Here is a 25,803-nt window from a genome sequence, read left to right as displayed (position 1 = left end):
AATGAAAGATATTCAGCAAAATTCACCTTGCTCTACAGGGACTTATCCCTTGAAGAAACACAACCATAAAGATGCCAGCAGTGAAGCTGCACTAACACATACATGGACAATGATACTGTCACACTGAAGTTCAGTTCAAAGTTGAAAAAGCTCAGGCAAGTGGTTTTTAATTCAACATGGACACATGAACTTAAGTTTGGTACAGCTAGAGCCTTGCAGTATTGTTGCACACTACTACACACACTACACTATGATGAACTCAGCTACTGGTGCTGGTCTTCCTTTTTTAAGACTATTGGCCTGATTCAGAAGCTGAAGACCAAACTGAAAAAAATGCCACTGCGTATTTCTTCTACAAATAAACCCACATTTTGAGCCGAGAGAACTTGAAGGAGCTTTCATTATCCTCTAATGCAACTGCTTATGTGCAACTAGGAGTGCTAAGATTATCAATCAGACATGTAAAATCGTTTATTTCCAAGTGGTGGCGTAACTGCAGAGAACCTTTGAACCATAATGATAAGTAGCTTAGAGGCTCAGTCAGAAGTAAAGCAACACTTGATTATTTCATTCATGTCCCAAGAGAGCTTAGAGAAGCATGGTGAAGGAAACCAGGCAGCACTGCATTACGGTCAGAACGGTATGTGCCTAGCATACGTGCTGCTTTCAAGAATGGACATGATACTTTATGATTCGATTTGCTTTTTCTGATATCTTTGTTTTGGTTCCCTTTTTTTGTGGCTGATGATTGTCTGATTGATTGAAGACGCAAACATGTCTTCCTTGATCTTGAACCGATGTGATGGCTTTATCAGTCCTCCAGCTGGTAAGTGTTCAAAATGTTTCTCAAACACTCTTTTTTTACTTTTTTATTTAGCAGTTCAGCTTCATCCACTGGAAGTTCATCTGCTAGCAGATCTGCTGAGGGCGTGGCCATAAGACAGCCCTGCAAAAGCCGCATTCGTCGGAACACCCACCGCCTCTCAGGTGTCTTTCTCCGCACCCCCACCTCCACCTCAGGCTCCATGGCACTGACTGCAGGACTCAAGTCATCATTGTCTGTCCACACCAGGAAGGGAAGCAGTACGTCACAGTGACTTTACTTTCTCCCTGCATGTTTACACTCAGGATTTGTTGTGCTAATGCTACAGCTAGTGTTTTTAGCACAGATGACTTGTGGCTCTGGGATAAGTGATGATGTGCAAGACGATGACCCAAATGATATCATCAGAGCTATTTTGGCACTAGTTTGCAAGCGCTTTAGATTAATACCAAAATCTTGCATGCAGGCTGAGCCAGTTTAGAAAATAAAAGTCAGAGTAGCTCTGCCTCTGCTGTTTTCATTTTAATAATAATTGTTTTGATTAAATCAAACAATACCACTAAGTTAAACTGGCTGCATCAGTTGTGCAGTTTGTGTTATAAAGAATATTCATCAGCGGGTCATGGATGTACAGTAAGGGGCTGTGGCTCAGGGTGTAGAGCAGGTCATCTACTATCGGAAGGCAGGAAATGTGATTCCTAGCCAGCCAAAGTGTCCTTGGGCAAGATGCTGAACCTGAGTGAACCTGAGTTGCTCCCATTATGTTCATTGGAGTGAGAATGTGAGATAGAGAGCACCTGGATGTAGAAATAAATGCTAGTGTGATTATATAGTGCTTTGAGTGTTCACGTAGAGTAAAAAAGTGCTATATGGGAACCACTGCACTTACTGTACATTAATTTTCACCATATTTTTTCATTACATTGTCCTTCAATTTTTGGAAAGTCACAAAAACAAAGTGCATTCAAATGCAAATATGCATTCTGAAATTGGTTAAAATTGTTTTGAATGACAATCAGCTAAAGAGAAACTGAGGAACCAGCCTAAACTGCATCAGTTAGCATTAAACTTGTTTTACTGCATGCTTTTTTACTAATGCTCCGTGAAGGGGGACCTGTTATACTTTTTCAGGCTTCAGGCTGTTCTATCCACTCAATTTCTGACAGTTTTTCTTCTACTCTTGGCTCTATATGATGTGAAGATAGAGTAGATATACCGAAACTGGCCCTGAGCACAGAAGCCCCACCAACCTTCTGTTCAAACCTTTTGTTTTTTAATGGGCAGCAACTCAGAGGAAACCTGACTTAACCTGACTTCAAGAATGAGGTTAAAAAAAAAGTAAATATAGTATTTACTAAATGTGAATCATACAAAGCTACTCTAGCAGAGTTAAGAATAAAACATGGAGCTCCTTTAATAAAAACTAATTTTTGTAATCACATGTAAAAGTTTGGCCTTTCATCGATAATACCAAACCACAACTGAGTAAAGCATTAAACCTTCCTTCCCTTTCTGCAGTGATCTCTGCAGATGCTTTAATTGCAGAAGACCCATCTGAGCTGTCCAATCAGATAACTGCCCCAGGAATCCTGAAGATCTTTGGAAATGAAATCCTGGAAGGAGCTCACTATAAAAGCGTCCTCGCCACCACGCACTCCAGTGCAAAAGAGCTCGTCAAAGAGGCCCTTGAACGGTGAGACCATGTGTTATCTGGGAACATGCGTCTGCCTGCCATATGTGCCTGCTTTGTGTGTTTGCTCATGAGCCTGGCTGAGTTATGTATATCCATATGCTTCTTCTGCTGGAGCGGAGTTTGTATATCAATGCAGTCAGAATAGTTTTATAGACTGGCTATAGTGCCTGATGAAAGGTTAGCGCATTTACGTTTCTGTGTTTAGTATTGTATATTTCAGATGAACAAAGTTGGTATGACCCGTTGCTCTGTTTGTTATAACTGCAGTATAGTGCACACAGGGCCACTGAGTTAGTATTGCTGAAAAGGACCAGAGAAAACCACAGGCTTGTGTTAAAGACGGCCAGTGTGGCCCAGCTCCGAGGCAGCCTCTAGAGAATCAGTGTCTGTCAGCGTTTGCTTATATTTCAGCCAAAAAACATAATGGGATGATTAATGCAAGCGGTATTCACTTTGTAGAGGAAGGAGTAAATCATGACTCTTTTCTCTTAGTGAAAATAATTCTCTGCAGCAGTGACATTTAAATATGCCATTACTACTTTATGCATTTAGTAACGGTTCAGCAAACACTCTCAAATAATTATTTTTTTGTGTAATGAAAACAGGTTTATTGTAATATTCATAAGATACTGCTTTGACTACTTCAAAGAAACAGAATAAAAGGAGGGTCTGTTACATCTGGAAGACAAATGTGTCAAAGCTGCATTAATTCCTTTAATGTTAACCATTGACCCATTACAATATGTAAAGTTAAAAATGGTGCCAACAGTGAAGAAACCACTAAGAATCACCCCTAGTTTCTACAGCTTCCATCAATTATACCAAACATTTTAGCCTCTTGGAGCTAATTGTTGAGTTTCTAACAGCCTGAAGCATTTTTTACTTGGTTCACTCCCAGCAAACCCATTTCCAGCTCTTAAAAACCCACTACATGCACGGCAACAAAGGCAGACATAGTTAGCAACTAGCTGGCAAACAAAGTTGGGTTTTAGCATCTTTAAATACAGATATTTCCCTCAGGAGCAAATGGAAATCGAATTAAAGCCCAAAGTAAAGTGAATATTGGATTAACATTCAACAAGCAAGCACAAAACAACTCTAAAGTTAAATATTAATTCTGTTGTATGGACAAATGTGCAACTAGTTGCTAAGAAATCTATGCACACATAATAGTTTGTCAATGATATGGTAGATTTGTTAGGTTGGATGTATGCACTCTACATAAAAAGATGAAAAAGTGAAGCAGGATTAAAGGCTTGAAGATTCAGTTAACAGGCAGTGCTTGCTAACATTAGCAGTAGCGTAATGGCTTAGCAAACAGTAAGTTAGTCAGTTTGACTTATTTGACCTTGTGTTTGTTTGTCTATGAAGGTTTATCAGTCAAAATTATATTGATAAATTGTAAAGTTAGTACAGTACTGTAAGACGAAGACTTTCTTTTAATTTGTAAGTGTTTTTAGCAATAGAGCTCCAGATTTTCTAAAGGTCTTTTAGTTTTTCTCTTGACGTTAGCTGCTGATTCAGTCCCGTCCTTGTACCTGACATTTTCAGAGGAATGTTTTGGGTTTTTTATTTTACTTACTTGTTTACCACTTAACACTGATAAATGAATCATTCAAGCACAAAAACTCATCTAATTCAAGGGATGAATCAGTGTTGTGTCTACACATTATAGACAACTTAGCAAAGAACAGTAAAGTTTGTTACTAAAAGCTTGTCACAAGCACACAATTTGTTCCCATTTTTTTTAGCTGATCCTACAAAAGTGCCGAGGATAACAAAATCTAAGGGGCATAAAATTTTATTTTTGTACCAACAGGGTAGATTCCCAGAAATATATTAGCCTGAAAATTGACATATCTCAGCATTATGCAGTGTGTCCTTAAAAAATGTTGAGGAATGTTTAGTGATGGATGAAAGCAAATGTGCCAGATGAACATTATCTAAAAGTCATGTTCTTAAGAAACTGGAAAAACCTGAAACAGGGTCAGATAGATGCATTTCACCCCCTTCATTGAAGCCTCAACAGAAAATGTTTCAGTGGAGAGCTCAAAAAGTGATTCTTAAGGAAGGAAAGGGGAAAGAAAAGACTTAGACATGCCAAATTATGCAAGAATTAAACTGAAAATCAATGGCAACGGGTTTTAGGGGGTGATTAATCTTGTCAAAACTGATGAAATTATGAAAACAGATGCTTTAATTTCTTTCTCAACACGTGAATAATACCAAACATTTTACCAATGCTATTAGCAAACCTGAATAGAAAAACAATATAATCAGTAAATTGCTGCACTTCCTTTCCATTATCCTAGTAAAGTATAAAGAAATTTATTGCACTTTTACATAGTACTGCATGTAATGTATATAAACACTTATGTGAAAGCAGTTGCTTTTGGTGATGAGCTAATATTGCACTCAAGAACAGTCTCTCTCACTTGTTCAGAGCATTTAAGCATTTTTGAGCTCAGTATAAAGTTTTGCAATTTGCTGTCACTTCTTTTAAGAAATTTGTTTCTAGACACAGCAGAAGGGTGTTTTACGCAAGAAACATTTAATAAACCCACTGTGAAGAAACAGGCATAGTTAGCTGCTAACAAGCGAACATAAACCTTGAGTGCTTCTGAATGTAATGCTTCGGTCTCAAGAGAATTAATGATATTGTCCAGGAGAAATTCTCAGGAGAAATTTTGCTGCCTACTGTTTTAGTGCTCTGTCTCTGGGTTTGAAAGGATGATAACATGGCTAACTGTGATCTAGGTATGGCCTGAGAAAGGAGGAAGCGGAGTCCTACGTTCTCTGTGACACCATTGGTTCCATTAGTAATCATCCGTGGAGAACAGAAGGTTTCCGAGTACTGGGCGACCATGAAAAACCCCTCCTCCTGCAGTCGCTGTGGAAACCCAGAGATGGTTTGGCAAGACGATTCGAAATCCAGAAGAGAAGTTCAGTAGAGGAGAAGACATCCAAAGAGAAGGATACCATCACTGCTGGTACGCTATAGCCACAGGGCAATAAGGAGTTATCGCTGCACACTATACCACATCCTGAACCAGGGTGCATGCCCTGGAATAGGAGTCTTCACCAGTAAATGAAGCATTGTCAGTGTTAAGCCCAGTTTTAAAGTTCTCACAGTAAAAATGTGGTTTGTTGGCACGTTGTTGTTCCAGTGAAAGTAGGCCAAGCCACATAGGCCAAGCTATATTTTAATAGGTCTACTATTTCTTTTTTTCCTTTCTTTTCAATTTCTGCTGCAAATTTGGGGATCACATTTGCTCTCAGTTCCATTAAAATGTTCTTTAAAACTTTAAATGTAATTGATGTCGCAGACACACTTGTTTAATTAGATTTCTTCCAGTGACACACCCTATCTTTTGTACTTCACTGCTTGCTGCAAAATGCTGTAAAAGATTTACACTGCTACAATATCTAATTGGCCTTACAAGGGATGATGTGACAGAAGAAAAACACCAGAACTTTCCACAGATACCTGACACAAACACTCCGTGGTACTGTAACAGCACTGGCTGGACTATTTTCTACAATCATTTCTACTAGGGGCCCCAGCTGTGGTTGACACAGCTGTGTTCGTAGTGTAAGACTGTGTCCTGTTATGTGTTTTGCTTTTATGAATGGCACAGCTTGTGATGGCCTTCTATCGGTGTCAGCTTGTAGATGCCTGCTGCGGGGGTGCCGTTTTTTCTTCTTTTTTTCCATGAGCTCTCTTTCTTTCCACTGAGGTCTGTTTCCTGTATGGTGCTTCTGTGTTCATCCTGGCATAAACACACCATGGACAAATGACCGAGGCTCACACACACCTCACCTTGCTTCAGGAAGAAAAAAAAGGGTGTTGCTCTATCACCACATTCCATTAGCCCTGAGCTCTGTATATTTTTACTGCAGCTCAGTTTGGATGTAGTTACAACGCTATTCCCAGCTCTCTTATTTGTTTATTCATCTCCCTCTCAGGTATCAATGCTCAGGCTCGTAAGCTGCAGAAGAGCCGCTCCAGAGTGACCTCCACCCTCATAGAGAAAACCATGAGCCGGAGCCAGAAACTGTGGAGGAGCAAAAGTGAGATGGACCTCTTAGAGACCAAACACGACACAGATCACGAAAAACGTGTCAAGGATGAAAGCGAGTGCCCGAATCAAACGTCAGTGCAAAGCTTTGAGCATCCAGAACAGAATCACATTCACAGCCTTGCAGCTCCCTCAGAGGGGGCCAAAACAGAGAACCTCTGTCCGTCAAGGCCGAGAGGCGAGCAGGAAGTAGAGGAGTCGGAGAGGGAGGAGACAGAGAGCAGCGACGATAACACCACACAGTACTCTATTCACCCTCCTCACGACTGTCCATACCTGCTACTGCTGCAGGGCTACAACCCCGCGCAGGTATCATATCCAAACACACGCTCTGCATCTGACCCCGAAAAGCAGTTTTCCAATCATATGTCAGCAGCAGTAGGAAACAGCAATGCCTGTCAGTGCTTTGGCTTTTTATACATGTTCGAGTGTTGAAATCGTCCATTTAAAGAGTTTAGTAGCGGGTGAGTGGTGTTTTTATATGATAAAAAAAAAACTAAAAAGACAATAGTGTACGTTTAGGGAATGGTCTATCTGATGTCAGTTTTATTTTTTCTGGCAATTTGCCTCTTCGGCCAATAGGACAAGACAGGAAACATGCAGAAAGTGATAATCAAACTGAAAAACTTTTGGTTACACTGTGTACTTTAGCTACTGTTTTATTTACCTCACCTTCAGAACCTTCAGCAACAACCAGGTCATTATTTATATGATCGCACTAAAAAGATGTAAACTAGCAGTGTATTTTACAGTGTCATTGCATTAGCATTACTGATGCACACAAGCTGAATTGGCATTAAAGTGTCATGACAATTCAGCTATTACATAAAGTTTATCTTTATAGTTAAGTAATCAATGCTTTAAAAGTTTCCCGGGGATAAAATTGTGAATTGTGCTCATGAAAGGTGAATCCCAAACTATATTTCAAGTTATTGTTACCACTTAACTTTGATGTCCTCTACTGCTACTGCCAGAGCTCCCTCATTTATTTGTTCTAAAAAGTTGCAATAGCTATCATATTATGTTTACAGAACCAGCAGCATAACAGTACACTACATACAGACCTAAAAAGTGTGTATGTGCAACATTTAAAAAAATGGTCCTGTTCATAATAACTACACATGTGTTTTTACTTACTGTGTGGAAGTTTGTCCCGGATGCTGAGTTTGGGTAACACTACCAACTGTTCACTCCCACAAAAGAAACAAAAACAAAAAATAATGGCAGACAACAGTATTGGCAAACTCATTTGGTTATTTCCCTTAAATTCTCTTCTTAGGCTTTGCCACTGTTGATCATCTGCATCTGTTTGGGACTTGAGCAATCTGCATTATTTTTATCCATATGCATGGCAAAGATGTAACACTCCTCATTTATCCTGGTCCTGGACCAGCATGATCACTACATTGACCCCCCCAAAGGGGCTCACCTCACACTTCCTAAATATAGCCTGTATGTATAAGATGGACAAGGCCACTGTGAGGTCACCCATTGGTTAGTGAGGTCTCATTCTGAAGCCTCAAGCAAAGCATTTTTCTTGTGTCCCTCTTGGAGCTTAAACCAGACAATTCATTTCGCTTTATATTGTAAGGTAGATCCTACAATAATACATACAGAGAAAAACCCAACAATCATATGACCCCCTATGAGCAAGCACTTTGGCGACAGTGGGAAGGAAAAACTCCCTTTTAACAGGAAGAAACCTCCAGCAGAACCAGGCTCAGGGAGGGGCGGGGCCATCTGCTGTGACTGATTGGGGTGAGAGAAGGAAGACAGGATAAAGACATGCTGTGGAAGAGAGACAGATAAATAACAACTATAATTCAGTTGAGAGAGGTCTGTTAACACACAGTGAGACAAGCCAGTAAAGAACTGTTAGGTAAATGTTTGGCAAGCTTCTCAAACCCTATAATGTTAACATCTTAAGATGTTTTGAATGGTAACACTTTCTAGGATTAGGATTAGGAAACTATACTTTTTTGCAGTTGGCCAGAATGGATCTTAACATTTTATCTTGTACTCATAGTTACATTTTCACTATAACAATGATTCTGTTTCCAGTGTTGGGGGTAACGGAATACATGTACCGGCATTACGTATTTAAAATACAAAATATGAGTAACTGTATTCCATTACAGTTACTGTTTAAAAAGGTGGTTATCAGAGTACAGTTACTTTGCGAAATAAAGGGATTACACTGCGATCTTTTCCTGCTTCATATGTTAGGCTATGCCCTCTCTATTTTTGGTAATTCCACGCCGGTGGAAATGCAAACAAAACACACATTGAGAGGCCCCGAGATTGAGTCTGTTTCTCAATCTCGGGGCCCATGCCACCTCTACTTGCGGCCCGCATAATGACGTGAAGAAATATTTTTTTAAAAGTATTATTCAAAAAATTATTTAATATGAAGGCAATAGGCAGAGTGTTACAGCCATAGCATGTATGGAACATGTAAATATAATAATAACCACTGCAGCCAAAAAGAGTGCCTGACGAACCCAGTTGTAAGTAAGCTATTTAGACTCGACTGTACACTGTGTTCGTGTTTTCCTCCAAAACAATAACTTCCGTTGGAGCAGCCTTTCAACGCCTCGCTCTGTCTCTCGTTAGCAAAGTTGACCCAGACAACAAAGTAAAGCTAGTTTTCGGCTACGAGCCCGACATGGAACCTGACATATTAGCCAGAGGTCTCTTTACTACGGTTCGCAGCCGCGGGCCTGTTTTATTTACGCGCCGAGTCATTTTCTATACGAAATCGCTGCATAAAGTGCAGCCTCAACTAATGTCCACCCTACTGTTACTCATTTTATATTAAGAGTATTCTGAATCCAAAGCATTCAGAATACGTTACTCTCATTGAGTAACACAATGGAATACATTGCTGTGTCTTTTATGTCAACTGCTGAGCATGCTAACTTTTGACTGGAATAGGCAGTTTTAGCTTCAGTCTTTTAGCACCATGCAGTTTTCACCAGACAATTTAATGCGTTGTTAAGTTGAAATGCATTTATATAAAATTCATAGAACGAGAACTTGCTTTATCAGTTAGCTAGGTAGATTCTACACTTAAAAACCGCTATAGTCAGTCAGTAGCTCTGCCTCTGTTAGGTGTGGTTAGCTAAAACGATGAGGTATAATTTTTGGGCACGACTCAGCTAACGGTAAATTTAGACTGCTCTACAGTTTTAGCTGCATGTACGTTGTTTTCAGCTTCTTTAAAAAATATTTCCATATGCAAACCATTACATTTTAAAGTATAGTGTTACATGTGCTGTAAAATCCATTGTTTTCTTAAGTGAAAGTGAGAGGCAGCGGAAAGAATCATTATTGTGAAGGTCAGTGAACAGCACGTAGAAAAACTGTCAGTATAAAAACACTGTTCAGGAAACAGAAGAAGACAAGCCTGGCACTGCTTCCTGACTGATTACCAGTGGTTTTTTAACGGTGGCCAACAGCCGCACACATGCAGGCACACACACACATACACAGATTCTGCAGTGCTTTAGCTCTGCGTCACAGCTCTTTCCCAAAATACCCTTCATAAGAATATAATCATGTACCCCCAAGATATACTATTATAAAGGTTTAAAGAGTTTATTTGTGCATTAATTCAGCTTTAATCTGTCCAGTTGGAAAACACAAGCATCACAAGGGGAATGTCAAACATAATAATCTCTACACACTATGCTTGCCACTCACTGGGGCTAATAAAACATTGTTTGTCTAATCAGGCTTGGATCTAGATTTTAATTCCAGTACCTCCACATGATCAGATTGCTAAGCTTTGTTTGAGGGAGACTGTTACATAGCTGATGGTGGACTGACGTAATGCACTAAATTCAATCTTTCTTTTTGTTAGTGATTAACAAAAGGGCTAAAGTGTGTAGTTGTGTCTCCAGATCACAGCACTATCCATAAAATGAACTCAAGCATTACAAAAGCACTCATTACTCAGATTTGAGCCTTTTTTTTATAACATTTTTTACAGACCAAACAAAGTCAAATGGATGCAGTCTGTTAACATGTTGCAGATATGTTGCTGATTAACCACAGACTGTGTATATAAGATCGATGTAGTCGACTTCACGTTACCCTTTGGTTTGTGAAGTTTGCAGCATGTGTCAGATCAGCATCATTAACTCAGTAATGCTACCACATGAACATAATGGCAGTTAGCTCAGTGGACACAAATGTGTGAGGTTTGAAGTGTGTGCTTTTCTTTCTTCTGCTCATAATTTTCTCAAGTTTTTTTTAATTGTTGTTTTTTTCCACTGTCTATATAATTGGCAAATAGACAGAAGAAAATGATTCTTGAATGCAAACCTATTACTAGAAAGTCTAACAAGGACATTCAGGCGCTATTTAAGAAGCACCTTGAGCTGATGACAGAGTAACATCTGCAACATCTGTTCAACTTTAATTTTGACGCTATTCTTCAACCGCAACTAGACTGCTGCTGGCTCTTCAGTGATTGATATGCTTTCTTAAACTTGGGCAATCAGAATATAAGATAAGATAAGATAAGATAACTCTTTATTGTCATTGCACAGTCATACATAGTACAGTAGTACAATGAAATTGGAAAAAACTGTCCTACGTCGGCACTACATATAACACAACACGACACGATATGACACATCACAACGTAACAAACAACACAACACAGTATATTAACTTAGTATAAAAAAGAAGAATAAGTGTATGTGTATTGCACACTGTTATTATTGCACATTAATTATTATTGCACCTTGTTATAAATATAAATATTATTGTTATCGTTTTAAACATTGTTACCTCCCCCTAAAAAGTCCAGGGAGGTATCCAGTCAGGTCAGCTATTTACATTGATCAGGGCTATTGCCCTGTTGTAAAAGCTGTCCTTGAGTCTATTTGTTCGGGACCTCAGCAGCCTGAACCTCCTGCCAGACGGCAGCAGCTTAAACACCCGGTGTCCTGGGTGTGTGCAGTCCCGTAGGATGCTGCGTGCCCTCTTGAGACAGCGAGTGCTGTACAGGTCCTTCAGGGAGGGAAGAGGATGTCCAATGATTTTTTGGGCCATGTTGATGACCCTCTGGAGTGCCTTTCTGTGTGCTGTGGTGCAGCTGGAGAACCACACACCGATGCAATATGTCAGCACACTTTCAATGGAGCAGCGGTAGAAGACGGTCAGCAGCTCCTTCTTCAGGTACATTTTTCTGAGGATTCTCAGAAAGTGGAGACGCTGTTGGGCCTTCTTTAAGACCGCAGAGGTGTTAGAGCTCCATTGGAGGTCTGTGTCTATGTGCACACCCAGAAACTTGAAACTGGAGACCCTTTCCACGCACTCCCCGTTGATGCTGACAGGCTGCAGCTCGGACTTCCTCCTTCTGAAGTCAACTACCAGTTCTTTTGTTTTGGTGGTATTGAGGTCCAGGTTGTTATCTGCACACCAATCTGACAGCCTCTGAACTTCAGCTCTGTATGCAGTCTCATCTCCCCCTGAGATGAGCCCCACCACAGTGGTATCATCTGCAAACTTGATGACTGTGTTGTCTGGGTGGGAACTAACACAGTCATGTGTATACAGAGTGTACAGTAGGGGACTCAGTACACAGCCTTGTGGAGAGCCGGTGTTGAGGCTGAGGGCTGAGGAAAGATGAGGCCCCACTCTAACTCTCTGTACACGGTCTGAGAGGAAGTCTCTGATCCAGCGGCAGGTGGTGGAAGGAAGTCCAATTTCCAGCAGTTTATCTATTAGTCTGTCCGGGAGTATCGTATTGAAAGCAGAGCTAAAGTCAACAAAGAGCAGCCTGGCGTAACGGCCCTGCACTTCCAGGTGAGAGATGGTGGTGTGGAGCGTTGTAGCAATGGCATCTTCAGTTGATCTGTTAGCTCTGTATGCAAACTGGAGCGGGTCGAGTGTGGGTGGCAGGCAGGACATGATGTGACGTCGGACCAGTTTCTCAAAGCACTTCATTATAACAGGTGTTAGAGCAACTGGTCGGTAGTCGTTGAGGCTGCTAATGTTAGTACGCTTTGGCAGTGGGACAATTGTGGCTGACTTTAGGCACGGCGGGATGCAGGACTGGGACAGTGAAGTGTTGAAGATCTTAGTGAAGACCCCAGCCAGCTGGTCTGCACACTCTTTTAGGACCTTTGCGGTTACCCCATCTGGTCCGGTGGCCTTCCTGGGGTTCACTGCCCTCAGTGTGCGCCTCACCTCATATTCCTGCACTATGAGGCTTGGGCTGCTGCTGTCCGATGTTTTTGCTGCTGCTGCCTCTGGTCCCTTCACCTCAAAGCGTGCGAAGAAGTGGTTCAGCTCCTCTGCAAGCTCCGCGTTACCCTCAGTCAACGTGGTATTACCAGGTTTGTAGTTGGTTAAGTGCTGAACTCCCTGCCATACCTGTCGTGAGTTGTTGGTGGTGAAGTGGTCTTCGATCCTTCTCTTGTACGCTGCCTTGGCCTCTCTGATGCCTCTTTTCAACTGAGATCTGGCTGCACTGTACTGCATACCATCACCGGATCTAAAAGCGGCGTCACGTTGCTTCAGCAGGACCTGGACCTCTTTAGTCATCCAGGGTTTCTGGTTGGAATACACCCGGAGACGTTTGTCCACAGTGACACTGTTGACACAGAAGTTAATATATGAGAGCACTGATGTTGTGTGCTCTTCAAGGTCCTGATGTTCGAACACGCTCCAGTCCGTGTTTTCAAAACAGTCCTGCAGTCTGGCCAGGTTTTCACAGTTTTTGTATGTATTTTTATGTAATATGTATTTTTTCTTTTTTATTAAAGATACAGTGTGTAAAATCTTTTCTTATCCCTCCAAATTCCCACAGGAGCGCTCGCTGCCATGTATTTTTAATGAATTCATTCCGAGTTTGTGAGAATGCATCAGTTTTTTAGAAGATGTACATATACACTAATCAATGTATATTTATGAGTACAACTGTCTTTTTTTCTACTAAATAATGTCAAAAGATTACTTACTGTACCTTTAAATTGTGCTCCCAAGTCTCTGCAATCAAGGTACAAAGAAATTAATCAGACAAAAATAAAAAAAATATATCAGTTTTTACCTTCTCTAAAATATAGGTTTAGCGTTAGCATTAATAGTAGTGTTCCACCTACGATGACTTAGACCTCAGAGGTCTGTCTGGAATGTCTATGGCATTCACACCAGTAGCAATTTGCTTTATTGCTGATGGTTGGTTGATAGCGGACATTCCAGACTTCGATTTCCTGGATAACTGGATAACCCTCAAATATATTTACAATCCTGTCATATGGTAATTAAAATATGGTTTGAGCTCAGTGACAGTCACTTCCGTTGCTCGCCTCAAAGTTCAGAAAAGTTGAACCCTACTGAAGTCACTGAATGTCACAGATTTTGTGTCAGCACAGATTTCCATGTTGGCCTTGCCTGTGTGGACACACCTTTCTGTTACTAAATGCTGGTTTTTTTTACCACTGTTTATACTCAAGTACAGCATGCTAGCATTCACTGTGCAGACACTTGTCATTGAATTGTATTAAGCAGATCTTTGCATTCTTGTTTTTTAGCTTTCCTACTATCACTAAATCCTCTTCAGGCAACCATTCATAGGCTATATTAGAAGTATTGGAACCTGTCACTGGATCATTGTGCAAGTTCTGATTTGAACCAAAACTATGATCCATTCTAAAGCTTTTGGTGCTTAAACACAGCATGTCTTTATACTGTCTTCCTTCTCTCACCTGAACCGGTCACCATCTTAACCAGGCTCATGGAGGGGGGGCCCCTCCATGAGCCTGGTTAAGATGGAGGTTTCTTCCTGTTAAAAGGGAGTTTTTAGTTCCCACTGTTGCCAAAGTGCTTGCTCATAGGGGGTCATATGATTGTTGGGTTTTTCTCTGTATGTATTATTGTAGGGTCTACCTTACAATACAGAGCGCCTTGAGGCGACCGTTGTTGTGATTTGGCGCTGTATGAATAAAATTGAATAGAATTGAATTAAACCAAGTAGATCTGGAAGTTAAATGTAATCAAAGAAGCAGGTAAAACCAAAACAATAATACCAAAGTTAAAAAAAAATAAAAATCTCACATGGGAGGTCAGGTAATCATAATGCTTCTTTATATACTAAAAGAAATTCTTTGAGCATGCCTGAACAAAGCACCAGCAGACAACGGCACTGTACAGGGTGGAATACATTTGAGAGAAGATGAGATATAGTGAACTCTTGGTGATTGTTTGGTAACTTGTCATTTATTTCTTCACTCAGGACTTTGTCATCTACCTCCTTGCCAGCCCAAATATTGTTGTTGGTCAACAAAGCGGTCACAAGGAAGGGTCAAAGGCTGATATCCTTCTCTTTGCCGCTGATATTCTTCCGAGACACTGCTACTTCCTTCGCCACAGCGCCGTTGCACCCACCGTTCTCTGCCCGCGTCAGGATGCCGTGGTCACTAAGAATGGAAAAGGGCTGAGAAATGAGGAACCGCTTTGCTCTGGTGATATTATTGGGTTGGGACAGCACTACTTGTTTCTTTTCAAAGACCCTCTAGCTTCAATGCACAAGGTAACGGCAGATTACCTTCACAAGAACCAAAATCTTTTACTTTTAATCAATTTGGATTTTTTCTTAAGTGCAAATCCTGCTTCATGTTTCATGTTTCTTGTTTCTTTCTGGAAAATGAAGGAAGTGATCAGTGATGCTCTTGAACCCAGCCTGTCTGCCGCCTCCTGGACTCTAGGTCACACCACCTCTGCAACTACAAGCGAAAAGATCCTCTGTAGCACCTGCATCACCTACCAGAGCCCAAACTGCAAACTGCCCTTGAGCGGAGGGCCTCCATTTCTAAAATCACCTGAAGGCCACAGTCTGACTCTTACCTATGCAGCTGAAGACGAGGACATTATTGTGAAGGAGATTGTTGCTATGGGGAGCAGTAGCAGCATCAGTGGTAGACCACCATTGACTGTTGCATTCCTGTTGTGCATGTGTGTTCAGTATTCATCAGTTTGTCTTCAAACGTCAGACCTACGCAGGCTTCTGCTGCGTATTGCAAGTGGAGTTCAGAGTGCCATGTGGGTGAGTTGTAGTAACAGACATAAGGAGCTCGGCCACATTTTAAAGTGGAGCATAACAACAACAAGCAAAAAAAGTTGCTCCAGATGTGTTCAATGTCAGGAAATCAGAGATTTCATGTTTAAAAAAGGATGTGCACAGGTTAATATTTAAAGAGATCCATAGCTGGTCGCCATGATGTGCTTACAGTCTTTTTCAATCATCTGCTTCACTGCTAACCAAAGGAGAGGTCACTTTCAAGTGTTGCTGAGTGCATCCAGCACGAGCACACCGAGACCAAAGAGAAAATGTCTGCAGGGAGAAAATCAGGCTTAAAATTCTGTTCCAAAAGTTAATTTCCCAAAGCAGAACTTTCTTCAGGGAATCATTTCTTAGGAACTCAAACTGCTGTTCACTGTAGCAACCAAGGACTGAATTACTAAATTAAGTTACTATCTGAAGAACAGAGAAATACTGTGTTATATCCCCCAGATGGCTCTGGCTTACAATTTTACCTATTGCTATTTTAAGTCACTCCAAAACTTTTAATCTTGTCGTGCAGGAGCAGACCAAGGAGCTGGCTGCAGTTCAGCCTGAAGTGTAAGCAGAGCTTTCTTTATTTCCCCGACACTAATTATATTACAGTTCACAGAGAACACTGCACAGCTTTCCTCCTGTGTTGCAGTCTCAGGTGCGAAGGTTCAAACCCAGAAGACCCCACTCTTCTCTGCCTTCAAGAGCTGATCCCTGGACTGCACCCCCTAGTGGTGTGGATGTCAAACAGCCTGGAGCTGCTGCAGCTCATTCAGCACCAGCTGCCTCTTATTCTGGAGTGGAGAGCCCGAGAAGAGGAGGAACAAAAGGAGGAACCAGAGAAGGAAGATGATGAGAGCAAGGAAGTAAAGAACTTGGGTTAGTTGTTTAGGTGCTGTAGAGAGCATGTAACCATGATAATAATGAAAGAGGAGCTATTCTGCTTGTTTCCAACTCCGGATTTTTATTCTTGATCTCTGCTGGCATAATTTAAAATTCATCATATTCCTTATTTATCTTATGCTGGGCAGTAGTGCAACCAAACAGTGCAACATTATGAAGCACAGTCCACATTTCCAACCATATGATTACATGACATTTATGCGTTTCTGAATGTATACCTTTCAGTATTGTTAGAGCTTCTGATGTCCTGCGTCCGTTCAGCCAGCGAAGAGACGATAGCTGTCCTAGAGGAGGTCATCATGCTCGCCTTTCAGCAGTGTGTGTACTACTTCACTAAGGTAACAGACTACTATCAAGGAAGTGACTCAGTGGTGCGGTTTACAAATTGCTGATTACATATGTCCTTGGTTTAACTGGAAGGAAACGATCTGACCTGCATAGACAACTTGTAGATCATCTGGTCCACCCATTGCAAATGGCTGAGAATAAAGAGCTTAGTTAGCATTCCAGTAGCTTTCTAGCAGACAGAGCAGCAATGCTGCCAGACCACACTGAGTGCATTGTGACATGGGAGAGAGGCGGGACACCAAGGGCCTTTGTGTGTGTGTGTGTGTGTGTGTGTGTGTGTGTGTGTGTGTGTGTGTGTGTGTGTGTGTTAGCAAGGAACCATTTCTTTCAACTTTTCTTTTTATTTGTAGAGAAAGGACTTTGTGCACATATTCTCATGCTAACAAAGTTTCAAATGTCTGTATGATGTGACAGTTGTACTAATGAAGTAATGAAGACCTACTTTTTTTGCACCCTTTTAGCTTCTTTTTTTTTGGTTTTCAAGCTTTGTAGCTTTTCTCTTCTTTTTTTACTCTTTCTTTCTTCCTTCTTAGTTTGGATGTTTCTTGCCAGTGAAAACACACTGTATTCCAGTAAGTTAGCACCTTGTTAGTAAACTATGATTCCACCTTGAGCAATAAAAAGGCCAGGTTTCCCAAAGGCAAAAAAAAGAATTATTAATTCAAATATACAAGTGAAATGTCTGTATTGGTATATGGTTGTCTAATTTTTCTAGAAGTTTAAGAGTTAGTCAAGCTCCTTTCCATTATTTATGCTAAGCTAGGCTAGTTGTCTCCTTGTTCTAGGTCCAATTTTAGTTCCTAGACTAAAGACTGATGTTCATACTTATCTCACAGTAGGAAAACTAGTAAGCACATTTTGCCAAGTTCCTGACACTAAAGGTAAATCATTTACAGTTCTTAGTCTGTATGTTTGTATTGATTTATGTTGTGCTTTATTCACACAGTGTTCCTTGGGAAAAGAGAAAAAACATATTTTATTGTAGCCACAGTATCCAGTTGTGCACTTTCACTAAAGCGCCACACCCATGGAGCTCTGCCCAGGAAAGATTCAGATAAATTTCCAGTTAAGTGTGTGGGTGTGGGTGAAAATAGCATCCAAAAAAAATTAATCAGGAGACTGTCCTATTTTGGAGTCATACAGTTACATCTTTAAGCTGATAGTTGATATGGAAGTCTCCTCTTCCAGTTACCGTGATGCTTCAAACGAACAATGCAGATTTAAAGAGTTCTGTCTTTTCAAGTATTAGGCCACATCCAAGACATCATTAGCAAATGACATTAGCCAGCCTGACATGCTGACATGTTAAAGATAGAAAAACAGAGGTCTCACATAAATTCTGGTAGCTGCAATTTTCTTTTCTTAAACAATTTTCCTGTGAAGGAAGGAACTCAGTAATATGACCCTGGTTCTTTAAAGAGGAAAAGTGTTGGAGGATATGGTCTAGATACCTGCCTACAGATAGTAATTTCTAACATGATGCATAATTTTACCTTTTAGAAAATGTAATGTTCAGCTGGTTCACCTTAACTTCTCTCCTGCACCGTTTTGCTTATAAAATACTTTATTGGAGTATATCCAATCAACTGGTAATATTTATAATTTCCTTTTCATTGTCAGTTAGTTATCTCTACAAAACAATTTACAAATTAGAGCAACTAATAGTTCGTTCGGCTGTGTTATATAATGGTACAGCAGATCATGAAGAACTTCAGGGGACACAGGAAAGCACCAGTTGTCCCAGTTTTGACCAGATATTAAATGTTAACAGGGTATTACAACAAACTGCCACCTTCTCCACCAAAATACTGTTGCTGTTGGGTTTTTTTATCCATCTTGTACAGCGTCACTTGCGGTGAACTTAAAATTGCTGAAGGAAGATAGATTGATTGGTAAAGTCAAGTACAGTTAATCTCTGGCTCTCTTCCACTGCATGTCTTTATCCTGTCTTCCTTCTCTCACTCCAACCGGTCGCAGCAGATGGCCCCGCCCCTCCCTGAGCCTGGTTCTGCTGGAGGTTTCTTCCTGTTAAAAGGGAGTTTTTCCTTCCCACTGTCGCCAAAGTGCTTGCTCATAGAGGGTCATATGATTGTTGGGTTTTTCTCTGTATGTATTATTGTAGGGTCTACCTTACAATATAAAACGCCTTAAGACAACTGTTGTTGTGATTTGGTGCTGTATAAATAAAATTGAATTGAATTAAACCACGTAGATCTTATTTTAACTGAATGTATCTTTTAAAACTTTATTTTATTGTAATCTATTCTATGAATCGTTCATGAGCCAAGGATGGGTTAATGTGAGGTATTATTTGTGCTGCATAATCTTGATTACTAGACAAAAGAGAAGAGGATAAAGTTATTTCTCTGCTGTTTGGGCAGATTGAACTCGCTTTCTTCTCACATAGTCTTCTTTGATTTTTGCTTTTTTCTGTTCTTGTCCTGTTAATCCAGGCATGTTTTGTCATCCATCATGAATGCCACAACTTAGAAAGCTCAGAGCCATGAGGCCTGTGGTGTGACCACTGTTAGTCTACAGTAGCGTTTTATGTAGTGTAGCTTGTCTGAGGCAGTATAAAGTTATATTAAATCCTGACAGGTTGCTCCACAAGGTGACCCAGGAAAAACCTCTTGTTTGATAACATTATAACTCCTCCTAGATCACAGCAAATTCAGCTTTAAATCTCAGCAGACATGCTAAAAGTTTCTTAAATCTCTGTTTATTTAGGAGTTTTTCATGGCTTTCCATCTGATGTGAGGGTTATTGCTGCGGGATGGAAAACAAAAGGCGCCACTGGTGAGCAGCTATTGCAGCTGAAGACATGTCGTGATGAATAAAGGCGCACTTTAACAGGCTTGTGGGCAGACTGCGTGTTTACGTGTTCGTCACAATGAATGCAGTTTTATGTTTTTTTACCCCAGGCTAATACGTGCCATGGATGCATGTGGTAATCCCAGAATCCAGTGCTGCTGAGTGAATAAATCCTCTCTGCCCTGATTCCACTGAGAGATATTTTCCAACCAGCAACATTTGCAAGATTATTTGCTTTATTGTTCAGCCATTTCCAGCGTCTTATGTGCAGTGGGATCCGTGGTCGTTACGTTCTCCTGTTCATGTTCGGCCTTTCCTAGCTTCAGAGCGTTAGTGAAAGTAAACTGATCTCCTCAGGGTGGATTGCTTCAAAACCCTTCACTCAGCAGTTCTTTTTGCAGTGCAATGCCAAGCCCACACGAGCCATATTCAGCTTTTTAGGAATGTGATCTATGGCTGGAGTTGGCCTCGGATGCTTGGTGGGTCTAAGAGTGAGATCGGAGAGGAAGGGAGATGTCTGTGTACAATTAGCCTGAACAAAGCGGCCGTTGTCCGGGCTCGCCCTGAAGAACACCAAGGGCCTTTCACTGAAAGGAAGGAAATGTTAAAAACATTATGTCTTTTTTATTTCTGCGAGCACTGGTTGGGTCTACCCAGTCTTCTATCAGCTATGTTATAGTGTGAGACAGACACGCCAGGAAATTGTGGGTGGTCTGAATTCTAGGTTAGGGGGTTACGTGTTTTATTTTATCCTGCTAATCAGAACATACACCACACAAAGTTAACTTTTCCAACCTCAAATTGACCCACAGGAATTATCAACAATTGCCAGCTCCACATCAAAACTGAGTGACTCTAAGCTGCACATTTGTTTTCTGTCTCACAAGGTCCTTTACCCACTCCTGCCAGGACTTTTGGATTGCAATCCGTTCAGGGAAAATTCTGACCTGAGTACAGCCAGTGAAAGCGCTCAGGTCCTGGGTAGCGGAGGACTGCAGGTCCCTGGGGAGATCCAGCAGGTGGTGGAGGTTTTGACCGAGTGCCTGACACTAGTCTCCGACTGCCAGGTTCACCCGGAGATTTCCTCTCAGCTCATCAGCTACCTCTTCTACTTCATCAATGCATCACTCTTCAACTCACTCATGGAGAGAGGTACGCTGGTTGCTTGGGGTGTTCCAGTGTCTGTATCATAGACTATATTAAAGATGGATGTAGCCACTGTTTGCTGCATTAACCTTTGAGAGGTTTTTTTAGGCAAGGTGACCATATTTGGATAAGAGAAAGGAATGCTCAGTGACGAGTTAGAAAAGTGCATTCATAGGCTAAATTACGCTTGAATTTCAAATGCCACTAGAACATAAAAAAACCTGCATGTACAGAATTACTGGTCAAATTTGTAACGTCTGGTTAGCCAGTTACGACCTTTAACCCTCTGAGGTTTAAAGCCTGATTTAGACTTCTGTGCTGAATCTTTGTAGAAGCTACAATGTAATCTACTGTAAGTCAGCAACACTGTTGCCAGCATTTATGTGGGTGCTTGTGGGAATGCTGGGAATTTTTTCCCTCCTGGGTCCCCACTATGTGTTGTGGTCAGAATTTTTTAGGGGCAAACATATTTGTCCGTCAAGTTTTTCCACATCATTGTACATTCCCTCACATCCATTCCCGTAGTTTCATCAATCTCGCTTCAGGAACTTGCTGACATTTGTGACTCCTTGTGCTGATGCTGCGATTATTATTCCTTATATTGACAATGACTGTTACCCTTGCACTGATGAATTCAAAATCTGCAGTGAAACAGTAGCATAGGTCGAATCGATGATACAGAACAGGCCAATCACAGTCGCTGCGGGTTGCCTTAACGCAGCTTGTTGTTAAATTTATAGAGAAGTGCACGTCCAATTACGCCGTAAGCTGCCTGCAGTGTTTCACAGGGGTTTGTGGTTAATAATTATGTAAGTAAGTAAAGTTTACTTACAGGGTACTTTTTTTTAGACAAAAACAGGTCACAAATTACTTTGCAGAGATATTAAAAAACAAGGTCAAAATGAACACACCTTAGTCATGAGGATAACACAAAACGCAAAAACAGTAGAGCACTATCTAATTATAATTACAGTATGTCGTTATGTTTTTATTTATTTACTCTGCAAAGTCTCTGCTTTCAGGGAACCAATTATTCCAACCGACGCAGACCAAAAACTATGTTTTAAGAAAAAACTGTTTACTACAAGCACGTCACACCACAGACATCACACCAGTTTAGGATTAACATAACGTCCATGCTGATGGATGTCAAGATCCCCGATTGTGCTTCGGTAAGAAGCACAATTTGGTTTGTGGTGTGATGCACACGTAGTAACCTGTTATGTTGTAAACTGTTTGGCTGTGCTTGGAAAAGAAAGACAAATTTACTGCATAAAATATCGTAACTTGCAGACCTCTGCTTTGCCAGCTGATTGCTTGGTTTCGGACACCAGCTTTTCAGTCTGGTAACTCAAGCAGGCTCTCCTCCACACAGTCCTCATTTATAAAATGCTTGGACCCCAAACGTTATAGCTGGCAGGTGGATTTTCCAATTTCAGTACAGGTAGCTAAACAAGGAAATCCACTTACTGCTTAAGAGACAGAGACTGAAAGTGGACACTATATCTTTGGTTGCTTAGAATAAAACTCATTGTTGTAGACAGAGGCAGCACAAAAGTAACCCCCCTTAGACTGCCTTTTCTCCTTGATTTTCACTGGGTTATTGGTTCTGTCACTAGTTAGTTAACATAAACTTAAAAATGTCTGTGAGCTGCAACCAACCAACCCGGTGACATTATGTTCTGTACTGGCACAAGATGGCGCTAAACATGTTCTAAAAACTATTAAGGCTTATTTCTTAAATCCAGCCTCACAGACTGTGTTAAACATATGGCAGCTTTTAAAAGCAGGGCTCCATAGTGTAAATTAGCCTTTATAAATGTAGAGTGTTAAAGTCTGGAACATTTTTTTCTTGACATGCATTAAATGACCTTAGAGAAATCTCAGTAGCTTTCACTTTTTATCCAAATCACAAAATCTTTTAGTAGTTTCACATAGTTGCCTTCAAGTTCTTTCAACACATTTTTGCTGGTTCGAGCGTCGTCTTTCCTGATAGTCTCAGCTGACAAGTAGTAAAAAGTGAAGTGGATAATTTTATAGGTCAGCAGAATCATTTCACCTTTTCAGGTCTTCACAGTTTATACCACGACTACTTCTCAGTCTTTCGTCTACTAGTGAATTATCCTCATCAGTCACAAGAAGATCAGATTGTTACTATTAAATGGGAAAACTGTGTGAGTGTTCTGCCCTAACTTTGTAATAACATTTACACTGAGTCACATTTGTCATGAATTTCTTTGCACTTCATCTTTTCTTCTATACTGGCACAGAGATTGTGATGCATCATGTATGGCTTAAACTTACAGCGTGTTTGGCATCTTTTCCCGTATATCTCTTGGCTCATAATTAAGTTCTTAAGGCCTGAAAGTTTATGTACTAACAGAAGTTACATTTAGCTGTAACTGCCCTGCCCTCTAGTGGCCATCAAGAGATTTAGCAGTGGCTGCAGAACTTGTTCACTTGTCTCCTTTGTATTTCTTCTGAAGTATGAAGGTGCCGACTTAAACCGAAGTGCTTCTACTGTGGGAAATTAACAATATGCAATAAAGATAGCAGTTGTCTGTTTCTTATAATTCAACAAACAAATGAAAGAGCTAAACATACCCAACTGTAATAACCATAAATCAATAGGTTACAGCAGGTTTTTACCAACATAAAGAGAAGTTGAGATTTCTACATTTTCAGTTATCATATTGGCTAAACTATAACCATGTGTGTAAGTAATTAATACAAGAGTTAAAAAAAACATTTTAAAAGAATCATATAACAAACTCATTAAACCTTCTAAATAACCCTACCCCCCAAAAATTGGGAGAGGTTGACAGGGATGTCAAAGGTCCTTAAACTATCAGCAGGACTGATACCTGCTCCTTTGTGGAAGGAGGAACAGCAGGAGCACTCCAAGAACTACAAAATGACCTCCACCATGTTGCATCTCACACTGTCCAGGGGCTCAGTGATGCCCAAGTCCAGAACTGGAAGGAGATCCCCCAGGAAACCATCTTCAGCTCATTAGGAGGATGCCCCAATTCTGAGCTGTGCATATATAGTTGGGAGACTAATATCTAAACTTACTGTACATTATACATTAGTACATAAAACATGTTTAATACTGTTGTGCACACAGGATCTGAGCCAGGGTTCTATCAGTGGTCCAGAGGTGTGCGAATACGAGCCAATCTTGACCTGCTCCTTGACTGGGCCCATGCAGCCGGACTGGGAGAATTAGCCTTGGAGCACACACACACACTCTCATCGGCTGTCAATCTGCTGGCAACGCCTAGAAAGAATTTACTGCAGGTAAAACACACGATGTTGATTTTGTTGATTTTCCATGCGAGCAGCCCAGGAGAATTTCAAGCTGCTCTTTAACACTCTGACGCTGGTCTCTCAATCTCCCGTTGGAGAGCCGCGAGCCTCCCCATGATGGTATCAAACTTCTGTTCCGTGGTGTTGTCATTCTTTTGATTCTGAGACCTCACAACTGCAGTGATCCGTTCCGCGATGTGTTCCAACTTTCGCTCAAGGGTCTCATTTTGAGCAGGCCTCTCTCTGATGTATCCCCCCATACGCTCAATGGTCTTGTTTTGAGCCTTCACAGCAGCTGTAAGCGTCTCCAAGGTGTTAACCATGCTGCGTTCGTTGTGAGAGGTCGCGCCTCGTCCCATCGCTTCGATTCCAGCGGGCAGCCTTGGGGGGGTTTGAACAGCCGGTTCCGCTCTCTTATTTCTCCGATAAACCAGGGCCAAGCCAGCTCCGATCAGCAAGAACCCTGTTATCATGGTTCCGAATAGGTAGATATCTTCAGCGTCCTCGATCGACAGTCCCGCCAGGCACATGACCCTCCAGTTCTGCCACCCGTCCATCGTGTATCCGGCAGGGAAAGTCCCTCCAGGGCACTCGGGCTCTCCCGAGCCCAGACTCCTCGTTGAGAAAAGGGTGTCAATAGCATTCAGAGACCAGTTGATCAAATCCATAATTCTCTTTTAGGTTTTAGAGAACGACAGTGAGAGACTGTTCCAGGGAAAGTAATGCACACGAGACAAGATGAGGACAAGAGGCTAAACAGGGAAGATAAGGGTAAGGAGGAGAGGAGAAAAAGTGCAACCACCTTCGCTGAGAGCCAACGGACATTCTAGGTCCCTACTCCCACCTTTGGTCACAATCTCGGGGTAGTGACCCAAAGAATGAGATGCAAGCGTCAGAAATGAACTATCTCTGAAGGGTGGCTGGCATCTCCCTTAGAGATAGGGTGAGGAGCACATGCATCCAGAAGGGGCTTAGAGTAGAGGTGTTACTCCTCCACATCAAAATGAACCAGTTGAGGTGGTTTGGGTTAGCATGCTTCTTGGGCGCCTCCTTGGTGAGGTGTTCTGGAATCTCCTACCGGCAGGAGGCCATGGGCAGACCCAGGACACCATGGAATTATGATATCTCTCAGCTGGCCTGGGAACGCCTCTGTGTTTCCCTGGAAATGAGCTACAGGAGCTGGCTAGAGGGAGGGAGGTCTGGGCTCCTCTGCTTAGGCTGTTGCCCGGCCCAGATAAGTGGAAGAGAAGGGATGGATGGATGGTTTGATGATGTTTCTCGTTCCAGTATTTAACTGACATACTGCACTTAGCCTAAAGGCATCTACTTGCTTGCCCTGTGTTTGCTTAACGTCATATTTAAACATGAACTAATTCAACAAAGTGCTGGAAACATTTCTTAGAAATTTTGGTCCATAGCGATGTGATAGCATCCCACAGTTGCTGAAGATTTGTTTGTTGTGAAAAATGACATTCCCCAACCGAAAACATTTCAGACCAAAGTCTTTCTTGATGGATAGACAGCTCAACTGCTGCTCAGGAGGTAGAGTGGGTGGTCTGATATTTGGAAGGTCATTCCCGTCTACATATTGAAGTGTCCTTGGGAAGTATACTAAACCCTGATT

The 25,803-nt window shown here is 41.3% G+C and overlaps 1 protein-coding gene across 1 annotated transcript in view; it reads left to right on the top strand.

The window, feature by feature from the left end:
- The window catches only part of radil2b (Ras association and DIL domains 2b), a 39,161-nt gene that overhangs the window by 5,321 nt on the left and 8,037 nt on the right, over positions 1-25,803 (top strand). The window contains exons 2-12 of the mRNA XM_085415689.1: positions 878-1,083; positions 2,342-2,516; positions 5,274-5,506; positions 6,483-6,904; positions 14,844-15,140; positions 15,261-15,653; positions 16,192-16,229; positions 16,315-16,541; positions 16,791-16,903; positions 20,612-20,876; positions 23,998-24,170. Coding sequence (XP_085271815.1) covers positions 878-1,083; positions 2,342-2,516; positions 5,274-5,506; positions 6,483-6,904; positions 14,844-15,140; positions 15,261-15,653; positions 16,192-16,229; positions 16,315-16,541; positions 16,791-16,903; positions 20,612-20,876; positions 23,998-24,170 — 2,542 coding nt within the window. The remainder of the gene's footprint in view (positions 1-877; positions 1,084-2,341; positions 2,517-5,273; positions 5,507-6,482; positions 6,905-14,843; positions 15,141-15,260; positions 15,654-16,191; positions 16,230-16,314; positions 16,542-16,790; positions 16,904-20,611; positions 20,877-23,997; positions 24,171-25,803) is intronic.

Source organism: Rhamphochromis longiceps, linkage group LG8 (genome assembly GCF_057381845.1).
Source record: "Rhamphochromis longiceps isolate RC_006_pf linkage group LG8, R_longiceps_female_GT1.1, whole genome shotgun sequence".
Classification (NCBI taxonomy): Eukaryota; Metazoa; Chordata; class Actinopteri; order Cichliformes; family Cichlidae; genus Rhamphochromis; species Rhamphochromis longiceps.
The sequence above is the reverse complement of the archived record's forward strand: the minus strand, read 5'-3'. Positions and strand labels throughout refer to the sequence as shown.